The sequence below is a fragment of the Nycticebus coucang genome, chromosome 10 (genome assembly GCF_027406575.1).
Source record: "Nycticebus coucang isolate mNycCou1 chromosome 10, mNycCou1.pri, whole genome shotgun sequence".
NCBI lineage: Eukaryota > Metazoa > Chordata > Mammalia > Primates > Lorisidae > Nycticebus > Nycticebus coucang.
In genome coordinates, this window is record NC_069789.1 from 110,980,705 (window position 1) to 110,991,130 (window position 10,426).

A 10,426-nucleotide genomic window follows, 5' to 3' on the forward strand; every position below is an offset into this window, starting at 1 on the left:
CACCTTTCCAGGCGGTGGCCCTGAGAGTTTATGGGAAATGTACCTCGTAATCTCTCTGTGCCACCTGGTGACCAGGCACAGACCTATCCCAGGCCCCTCCCTTACCTGGGGCAGGCCCCGCCCAGATGGCCACCAGAAGCACAGCGGCGCTGGAGGCCATGGAAGAAAGCCCCACCTGGGAAGCCCAGAATTCCTCTGGGGGGTGGCCAGTCCCCCAAGAGGCCAGAAGAGGTTGGAGGAGGGGAGGTTCAGATCCTTCCAAAGTTCAGGCTGGCTGTGTGGAAGTCCTGGAGAGGAGAGGGGAGGCCTGGGGCTGAGGGGGCCAGGGTTTTGCTTACTGAGTTTAAGGAAGTTTAGAGGGTGGGACATCTGATTCTGAGAAGGAGAGGGGAGTGGCTGGGACCTGGGTTCTCAGAAATGGGAGGGGCCGGGTTCCTAAATACCTGAGCAAGAGGGAAAAGGGAGTTGAACCCTGGACTCTTTGCCCTGGGGAGGGGTCTGGTGGGGTTCACATTTGGGTCCTTGGGGAGGGGGGGGTCTAGGGGTGTGGACTCCTGAGTTTGGGGGAAATCGAGGCTGGGACTTTTTAACTCCTGGGTCTGACAGAAGAGGGGCTGGTGACCAAGACTTCTGGTCTGGGGGAGGAGGGATTGCGGGCCAGACTCCTGGGTGTCCCCAGCCCTCTACCTCCCTGCCCAGGCCCAACACTGTCCTCCATTCTCAATGAGCTCCCCAGTGCAGCTACCCTTCGGTACCGGGGCCCTGGGATGCTGCCTTGGGGGGCCCTGGAGGAGGAGCAGGAGGAGGATGAAGGAAAGAGCATGAAGGCCTTCACAGGAGCTGCCCAAAAAGAACTGCAGGAACCTTGCTGTTCCCGGGAACTGCCCTGGCCCATGCAGGCCAGGCGGGTGCACAGGTGAGGACTCAGTCTCCCTTCAGCCCTTCCCTGGGCCATGTCCCCCTGGCCTGGGCCTCTCTCCTCTCAGAGCTGCCTCTCTTGGGCTTCCCCCTGTCTTTGTTTCTACTTGGAATGCTAAATGAGCCTTTCTATAGCTCTGGGATTCTCTCCTGAGTTTGCTGTCTCCATGTCTCTCTTCTCCCGCCAAGCCTGCTTTTGCCTCCATGTGTGTTTGAAATCTGTTGTTATTTTTTACTTTTTGCTTTATGCCTTTATCTCTGTCTTCCCCATCAAAGTCTGTCTCTCTTTTACTTCTTTCCTTTTGCTTTCTTGCCTTCTCCCTATACATACTGAAGGGCCTAGGAAAAAATGAAAATGTAGGTGGCCTTTTTCAAAATGATGCATTTCAAGATGGCAGCAGCAGAGCCTTCAACCCAACGTCAGGCCCTTCTGAGAGAGGGGCCCTGGGTGGCTGCTTTGGCCACATCTCTTGGATTCAACCAACCGTGGATCAAAAATACTAGGATGTGGGGGCAGCACCTGTGGCTCAAGGAATAGGGCACCAGCCCCATATGCCGGAGGGAGTGGGTTCAAACCCAGCCTTGGCCAAAAACTGTAAAAAAACAAAACAAACAAAAAATACTAGGATGTGGTTCATGCCTGTAATTCTGGCACTCTGGAAGACTGAGGCAGGAAGATCTCTTGAGCTCAGGAGTTGGAGACCAGTCTGAGCAAGAGTGAGACCCTGTCTCTACTAAAAATAGAAAAATTAACCGGGCTTTGTGGCAGGCACCGGTAGTCCCAGCTACTGGGAAGCAAGAGGATCACTTAAGCCCAAGAGTTTGAGATTGCTGTGCTAATGCCACAGCACTCTACCCAGGGAACTAGAATGAGACTCTGTCTCAAAATAAATAATTCAATAAATAATAATAATAATACAGATTTTAAAGCAATACAGCGTAACAACTATTTACATATCATTTACGTTGTAGTGGCTTTCTAAGTAATCTAGAGATGATTGAAAATACTGGGAGATTGTGGCTCAGTGCCTGTAGCTCAAGCAGCTAGGGCATCAGCCACATACACCAGAGCTGGAGGGTTCGAATCCAGCCTGGGCCTGCCAAACAACAATGACAACTATAACCAAAAAGTAGCTGGGTGTTGTGGGTACCTGTAGTCCCAGCTACTTGGGAGGCTGAAGCAAGAGAATCACTTAAACCCAGGAGTTGGAGGTTGCTGTGAGCTGTGATGCCATGGCACTCTACCCAGGGTGACAGCTTGAGGCTCTGTCTCAAAAAAAAAAAAAGTACTGGGAGGTTGTGTATAGGTTTTTGTAAAGTCTGGGTCATTTTATATAAGGGATTTGGACATCCACAGATCCTGGTGTCCATGGGGAGTCCTGGAACCAATTCTCCATGGACACCAAGCATATCATAGAGTGAGAGCTCAGGCAAATTCCAGCCAGGGCAAGGGACACAGCAAGTCACAGCTCCCTTTATCCCCCAAAGTTAATTCCTTTGCTGATTGTGAGACCATGTGAGATGGCTTTTCTCCACAGCTTTGCCACCTGCGTGTGCATCCCTCAAGAGCAACATTTCTTTTGAACTTTGTGTAAAATAGAATAGAGCTCCTCCTCCTCCTCCTCCTCCTCCTCCTTTTTCCTGGCTGGAGTAAGGTGGTGGTGGCACCATAGCTCAGACCACCCTCACACTACTTGGCTCAAGAGATTCTCTTGCCTCAGCCTCCGAAGTAGCTTGGACCACAGGTGCCTACCGCAACACCCAGCTAGTTTCTATTTTTAGTAAAGACAGGGGTCTCCCTCTTAATCAGGCTGGTCTGGAACTCCTGAGCTCAAGCAGTCCTCCCGCCTCAGCCCTCAGCCTCCCAGAGTGCTGGGATTACTGGCGTGAACCACGGAGCCCAGCCTGTTGGGTTGTTTCTACATTTGGATAGTTCCCAGTTTAGGGCCACTAAGCCCTTTCATCTTCTGTCTCTGACTCTGTTTCCCCTTCAGGCAGCGTTACGCGAGGGACCAAGAGGCCCAGGGCTCCGGATCTAGAGCAGCCGGATGGGCACGGCTGCTTCGAAGGTCCAAGGAGAAGATGAGTGAAGGCTTGCGATCCCTGCAGCCCTGGGGCTGGACGCTGAAGAGGATAGGGGGTGCGGTGGGCTTGGGACCTGTGTCCTGGGGGCAGGGTGGACCCCTGTGTCTGAGGGAGGAGGGGCTTGGGGCCACTGGGTTTGAGGGAGGAGAGGCTGGGGCCTGGTACCCTGAGTCTGAGGAAGGAGGGGCTGGAGACCTGGACCACTGGGTCTGAGGGAGGAGGGGTTGCAGGCCAGGACCCCGGGTCCTTGGGAGGAGAGAATGGAAGGAGTCCCCTGAATCTAGGGAGGAGCGCCTGGGTTCTAAAGTCCGCGGCCGGCGTGGGCGGAGCTGGGTCCGACCCAGGAAGGAACCGAGGCCTCTCTGCTGCCCCCTACAGGCCAGTTCGGCGCCGGCACCGAGTCCTACTTCTCCCTGCTGCGCTTCCTGCTGGTTCTCAACGTGCTGGCGTCTTTACTTACCGCATGCATGACTCTGCTGCCCACCTGGTTGGAAGGCGCTCCCCCAGGCCCTCCTGGCCATGAAACCTTGCCCTGCAACTCCTATAACCCCTACCCCCAGGGCCTGGTCACATTCCCCACCCAGCTCTTCAACTTGCTCTCAGGAGAAGTAGGTGCCTGGTTCTCCAGGAAATTACCCACCCACGTTTGCTGCCCTCACTGACCTGCCCTTGAACCCGCTTCCTCCCAGCCCTACAGTGACCCTTACTCCGCCTTTGCCTCCCCAGGGTTACCTGGAATGGTCCCCTCTCTTCTATGGCTTTTATCCGCCCCGCCCGCGCCTAGCGATCACCTACCTGTGCTCCGTCTTTGTCATTGGTCTCATCTACCTCCTGCTCATTTTGCATCGGTCAGTGTCAGTGAAACCTCACGCCCCTTGACCCACTGGGTAGGATGGGAATGGAGCAAGTGGTGGTGGTAGAAGCGCCCTCTCCCAAAGAATCTTGAGTGGCCCTTTCCCCCGTTTGAGTTAAAATAGTGTTTTTTTTTTTTTTTGCAGTTTTTGGCTGGAGCTGGGTTTGAACCCACCACCTCTGGCATATGGGGCTGGTGCCCTACTCCTTTGAGCCACAAGGCCGCCCTAAAATCAATATTTAAAATATTTCTTACGTGCTGAAGTCCAGGGATATAAGAACTTTTTCTCACTCTTGTAGCTTAGAGTCTATCGGGAAACGTAAGATATTAGGCAAGCAGGCATGCACACTAATTGCTTGTATTTATTTATTTATTTTGAGACAGAGTCTCACCATGTCACTCTTGGTAGAGTGCTGTGGTGTCATAGCTCACAGCAACCTCTAACTCTTGGGCTCAAGCAATTCTCTTGCCTCAGCCTCCCAAGTAGCTGGGACTACAGGCACCCACCACAACGCCTGGCTATTTTTACAGGCAGGGTCCTCGCTCTGGCTCAGGCTGGTCTCAAACCTGTGAGCTCAGGCAATCCACCTAACCTTGACCTTCCAGAGTGCTGGGATTACAGGCGTGAACCACCGCACCTGTCCCTAATTGCTTATTTTCTGATGCGGAGAAGTGTTATGTAGGAAACACATCACATAGGGCGCACTGATTCTTCCATTCATGTGACATATTTATTGAGTTCTTACTGTGTTTCAGGCACTGACCTAAGCCAATGGGATAAGGTGGTGGGCAAAACAGATGGGAAGAACAGATAAACAAAAAACAGTCTTGCCTGGGTAGCACATTGAAGCTGCTTGGGGCTTTAGTGTGTGTGGGGTGGAGGGTCAGCAGAGGTGCCTGGGGAAGGTGGCTCTGTTAACTGGTGGTCTAGGGAAGTTCACTGAGAACATGATATTTAAGCAAAGACATTGGAAACGTGAGGGGTTCAGCTAAGCAAATACCTGAGAAAAGAGCATTCACTTCAATACTGGGGTACCCTTTGAAGGAGGCAGAGGGTACAGCCAGAGCAAGGCAGGAGCAAGCCCTGTGTGTCTGACAAGCACAAGCTGGGATGGAGTGGAGAGGGGAGGGAGAGTGGTAGGAAATGGAAAATAGGGGCCACATCATGTAGGGCTTTGTCAGCCAATGTAAATTAAAGATTTTGGCTTCTTTCTGAAAGAGGTAACCATTGCAAGTCCTCCAGGAATATATCATCCAGTCCTGATTTAGGCTGTAAAAGGATCCCTCTATGGATTTGAGGGAGAGAAGGGAAGGAGAGAGAGAAGAAGAGAGAGGGAGGGAGAGAGTTAAAGAGATGAGCAAGGCAACAGCAGGTAGTATAGTTAGGAGGTTATTGCAGTAATTAAGGTGAGGGACTATGGTGGCTTGGACTGGGTGAGGGTAGTCAATTTTAGATTAAGTTTTCATTTTTAAAAGTGTCACAAGCATCCAGAAGAAGTATACAGATAAAAGGGTAGAGCTTGTTACGTTTACACCCATATCAAGAAGTAGAATACTAGTACTCTCTATCTCTCTCTCTACTACCTTCTCTGGATGTCTGTCCTCCTTCTTTTGCGGTCTCTGTGTCTCCCAAGGACCACCGTCCCCATCACTCTGGGTTCCTGCCTTTTTCTCTGGAGCTCTGTCCCTGTCTCCTAGGTCTCTGTTTGAGATTACTCCCTGGCCTCGGCCTCCAAAGACTGTGTGTGTCTCTGCCTCTTTGACTTTTTCCATGAGGCATCAGCTCACCAAATGCCAAAGGCCTTAGGGTTCCTTTTTCCCTGTTTGTCCATAAGAGGGGTGTCGCCCCACCCCGGGCTCATGGCTGTCCTTCCACATACACCCATTCTCCCGGTTTTCCCTCTCTCAGCTCAGTGTATGGGCTGAAGCAGACACTGTTGGCCGAATCGGGGGCTCTGACCAGCTACAGCTACCAGGTGTTCTCAGCCTGGGACTTTGGCCTTTGCGGGGACGTCCACGTGCGACTGCGCCAGCGCATCCTCCTGTATGAGTTGCAGGTGCGCTTCGGGGCGGAGTCTATAGCTGCAGAGGGGCGGGATAGGACTAAGCTGGGGAATTGCGGGGAGCTTTGTGCAGCAACGGAGCTTCCGGAGAGACTCTGGGCGGAGAGAGGCGGGTCTTGGGAGGCGGGGGAGAAGGTTGAGAGGAGGCCATGATAGAGTCCAAGGGTGCAGAAAAAAAGTAAGCAGCTAGAAAAGGGCGCGACCTAAGTTGCCTTGGTTCAAAGTTAAGCAATGGGCTGGCCCATAAAGAGGCGGGACTTGGTACAGCAGAGCTGGAACTGGAGGCTCGAAGTGAAATGTAGGGCTGGGCCAGGGGCGGAGCAATAAAGGGGCGTGCCTTGGGTGATGGGCGGACCCTAGTGGCTTGGTGAGCTGATTGGCCCCCGGGGTGGTGGGGCGTAGGGGTGGTGGCTGGGTCTCTGAGGGGCGGGGTCTAGGGTGCTGGGCGGAGCCGTAAAGAGGTCCGGCTCTCTGCGGAGGCCTGGGAGATAGTGGAACAAGGACTACAGCGGTCCTTAGCGGGTGGAGTGAGGGCTATATCAGTTTAAGTTGAGGAGGAACTCTGGAGGGACCCAAAACTGGGCGAATGGAGCCCAAGTGGACGTCTCTTCTGGCTTCAGGTGGAGCTGGAGGAAGCAGATGTGAGGCGCCGAGCTGCCGTGCGGACTCTAGGCCAGAAACTAAGAGTTTGGTTAGTGCGGGCGCTGCTCAACCTGCTGGTGGTCGCGCTCCTGGGAGCAGCCTTCTATGGCGTCTACTGGGCGACAGGGTACGCCGTGGAGCTGCAGGTGCGGAGAGTCTTGGAAGACGATGGTCTGGGGGGTCTTGAAACCTATATTTCCAAGGAGGGAGGGAGGGGATGGAAGTGTAGGATTCTTGAGATCCTAGAGAGGAAGTATGGGGGTATCTATGACCCTGGACTTCGGGGTCCTGCCTGAAGGAAGAAGAGGCAGGATCAGGACCTTAAGCATAGCTTCTCCAGGATCCCAGAGATTCTTCTCTTGCTTTATCCTTCCTCCCAGGAGACGTCCGTTGTTCAGAACATACCACTGTTAAGGCTGGGGGTGAATTACCTTCCGTCCATCTTCATCTCCGTGGTCAACTTTGTGCTCCCGCCCGTGTTCGCCCTCATTGCCCCCCTGGAGGGCTACACTCGGAGCCGCCAGATCGTTTTTATCTTGCTCAGGTTCCGGCCTCATGGGGCAGGCTGGGGATGATTTGTGTGGGGGGAGGAGAGGCGGGCCAGGAACGCTGGTTCTGGTAAATAAGACATGGGAATCCGACTTAAGCACCCGTAGTACAGTGGATACGGCGCCAGCCACATACACCGCGGGTGGCGGATTCGAACCCGGCTCAGGACAGCTAAACAATGGCAACTGCAACAAAAAATAGCTGGGCATTGTGGCGGTGCCTGTAGTCCCAGCTACTCAGGAGGCTGAGGCAAGAGAATCGCCTAAGCACGAGAGTTTGAGGTTGCTGTGAGCTGTGACACCAGGCCGACAGAGTGAGACTGTCTCAAAAAAAAAAAAGACATGGGACTCCTGCAGAAATGGGATCTAAGAAGTTGTGCCTTCAAATCCTGACTCAGCCACTGAGCCTCAGTTGCTTTGTGAAATGGGGAGAATTGTGTGTTCCACCGAGAAGGGAACTGGCAAGTGATGGGTACTGAGTCAGTGCCGACTCCTCTTCCTCTGCCTTCTCCTTGGCAGGACTGTGTTTCTCCGTCTCACCTCCTTGGTAGTCCTGCTCTTCTCCCTCTGGAATCAGATTACTTGTGGGGGCGACGGCCAGGATGAAGAGTGCAAAACTTGTGGCTATAACTACAAAGAGCTTCCGGTAAGAATAGTGTGTGGGTGTGTGTAGGAATCCCGAGTTCTGAGGTGGGACAATACAGAGCCCCAAATCCTGTGTCCCTGATGGAAAAATTTATCTGGGTGGGTCCCAACTCCTGGTTTAGGAAGAAAGAGGAGCTAGGGGGTGCTGGAACACCCTTCTGGAAGTATGAATGCTTGAAAGACAAGGACCCTCCCCGAAAGTATTAATAGGATCCCATTGGCTTGTTATCTGGAGGCTCGGACGCCTAAGCCTCCAGGTCCTGAGGTCTTTTTTTTTTGAATCAGAGTCTCAAGCTATCGCCCTGGATAGAGTGCTGTAGCGTCACAGCTCACAGCAATCTCCAACTCTTGGTCTCAAGAGATCTTCTTGCCTCAGTTTTCTATTTTTAGTAGAGATGGGGTCTCGCTTTTGCTCAGGCTGGTCTCGTACTCGTGAGCTCAAGCAATCCACCCGCCTTGGCCTCCTAGAGTGCTAGGATTACAGGCGTGAGCCACCGCGTCCGGCCCCGACCTATTTCTTCCTTCTTCAGTGCTGGGAGACTCGGCTTGGCCAGGAGATGTACAAGCTCCTGCTTTTTGACCTGCTGACTAGCTTGGCAGTCATGCTGCTCATCCAGTTTCCTCGAAAGTGAGAGCCCCGCTCCTCGCTGTGGCCCCTTTCCTATTGGAACAGGCCCCACCACTTCGAGCAATTCTCTTCCTTTTAATCCTGCCCTTTTCTCCTACTACCGCCTCTGGTCCCTTTCCTTGACCAGGTCCGCGAACCCCGCCCGCTACCTGTTTTAGGGGGTTACTTTTTCTGACTCTGCCCCTGCCGCAGCAATACCTCGGGCCCATCTCATCCTCTGGACCCACCCGCTCTACCTCCTTGTAGAATCTTGAAAGCCCCGCCCCTCATCCCCTTCCCGATTGGTGAACGGGACAGTGGAGGCGGGGAAACTCTGGGCTGGCTCGCCCTTGACTAGGCTTGGCCCCGCCTTTCAGGCTTCTTTGTGGCCTGTGTCCTGGGGCGCTGGGTCGTCTGGCGAGGACCCAGGAGTTCCAGGTGCCTGACGAGGTGCTGGGGCTCATCTACGCACAGACGGTAGTCTGGGTGGGAAGTTTCTTCTGCCCTTTACTGCCCCTGCTTAACACAGCCAAATTCCTGCTGCTTTTCTACCTGAAGAAGGTGAGGCAGGGAGGGGGGGAACCCTTGGGTCTTGGAGGAGGATGCTGGGGGCTTGGACTGCTAGGTCCTAAGAGAGGAGGGGCCTGGAGGACAAATTTCTGGATCTGGGAGGAGGGGGTCTGTCTAAGGCATTTTGGCATTTAGATCTCAGAGATGGGGAATTTAGTAATCTCCCGGGTCCTGAATGAGCAGGGGGCCCAGACTCCCAGATTCCGAAAAAGGAGAGCCAAGGGACTCAGATTCCTGTGTCTCAGACCTCCTTTTTCCTCCTCTTCCCCTGACAGCTCACCCTCTTCTCCACCTGCTCCCCGGCCTCCCGCACCTTCCGGGCCTCCACGGTGAATTTCTTTTTCCCTTTGGTCCTTCTTTTGGGTTTGGCCATTTCTGCTGTTCCCGTGCTTTACAGCATCTTCCTGTAAGTGTGAGGGGCTCCTGCCTCTCTCCCTCCTCTGCCCTCATTCCGTGTTCAATTCCTGGCCCTGCCTGAACCCAGCCCGTCTCTGAGTTCAGGATCCCACCTTCTAAGCCGTGTGGTCCATTCCGGGGGCAGTCATCCATCTGGTCCCAGATCCCAGACTCTATTTCCAGCCTCCCTCAGACCGCCCAGAACTTTTTCTTCTTCCTGGGAACCCAGGCTTTTGCTGTGCCCCTTCTGCTGATCTCCAGGTGAGATGGTCCAGACTTAAGAGTTTAAATGTGTATGATCTGGGGGGCCAGCCACCTGTGTCCAAGTGAGGAGGGGCCTGGAGTGGGAAGCCCAAACTCCTGGGTCTGAGAGAGGAGGGCAGCTGGGGCATGGACTTCTGGGTCCAAAGGAGGGGGGTGGAAATAAGAACTCCTGGGTCTGATGGAGGTAGGAGTGAGCTGGGGTACTGAATACTTTGAGTCTGAAGGAGGAGGAGTTCTAGGGGTCCACAGCCCTGGTTTCTATGGAGTCATAGGTTGAAGGTAATCAAAGAGCATTTCATAGTTGCTTTCATTCCTCCTCCGCTAGCATCCTTATGGCATATACTGTGGCTCTGGCTAACTCCTATGGACGCCTCATCTCTGAGCTTAAACGTCAGATAGAGACGGTGAGCCAGGCTGGGTCCTTGAGAAGCAGGACATGGGAAGGGAAGTGGGCGGAGAAGTTATTTCTCACTCCAACCTCTCTTTACCTCATTACCTCAGGAGACGCAGAATAAAGTCTTCCTGGCACAGCGCGCTGTGGCACTGAGCTCAACCAACAAGACTCTTTGACCTCCCCAGCCTGGCTCAGGATCACGTTCACTTTCATACCCCAGACCTGCCTCCATACCCTTTGTAAACCTCGGTTACGTCATCTATAAATTATAATTGGAGAAGACTCCACGCCCTTGCAGCCCTGGGATCCAGAGCTTAACAAGGCCCCTCGCCACCAAGTCTCTGCCTCTATAGTAAACCTCCTCTTTGTACTAATAAATACAGTCACATTGCCGAGCGATCTTTGAAATCAGCGTCCTGAAGGCGGGGGGCAGGACTTAAG

General features: G+C 53.6%; 1 protein-coding gene across 3 annotated transcripts; it reads left to right on the forward strand.

The window, feature by feature from the left end:
- The first annotated feature begins 125 nt into the window (after window positions 1–125).
- Window positions 126–10,384, forward strand: TMC4 (transmembrane channel like 4). 3 transcript variants are annotated; one of them, XM_053604459.1, is made up of 15 exons: window positions 126–231; window positions 700–916; window positions 2,913–3,058; window positions 3,382–3,611; window positions 3,730–3,851; window positions 5,766–5,913; window positions 6,540–6,707; window positions 6,942–7,105; window positions 7,629–7,755; window positions 8,285–8,382; window positions 8,739–8,922; window positions 9,207–9,337; window positions 9,433–9,588; window positions 9,917–9,995; window positions 10,093–10,384. In XM_053604459.1, the coding sequence occupies exons 1-15, from the start codon at window positions 126–128 to the stop codon at window positions 10,159–10,161; spliced, it is 2,145 nt and encodes a 714-aa protein (XP_053460434.1). In that variant the 3' UTR covers window positions 10,162–10,384. The 3 variants fall into 3 exon arrangements, with proteins under 3 accessions (XP_053460434.1, XP_053460435.1, XP_053460436.1); XM_053604460.1 differs by lacking the exons at window positions 8,285–8,382; window positions 8,739–8,922; XM_053604461.1 differs by lacking the exons at window positions 9,207–9,337; window positions 9,433–9,588; window positions 9,917–9,995.
- Window positions 10,385–10,426: the final 42 nt, after the last annotated feature.

Bases quoted from the DNA above. Each gene is read 5' to 3' on its own strand.
- TMC4 (XM_053604459.1), top strand. From the start codon at position 126: ATGGCCACCAGAAGCACAGCGGCGCTGGAGGCCATGGAAGAAAGCCCC. The intron at 3,059-3,381 runs GTGCGGTGGGCT...TGCCCCCTACAG, and splicing joins GACGCTGAAGAGGATAGGGG to GCCAGTTCGGCGCCGGCACC. The intron at 8,923-9,206 runs GTGAGGCAGGGA...TTCCCCTGACAG, and splicing joins TGCTTTTCTACCTGAAGAAG to CTCACCCTCTTCTCCACCTG.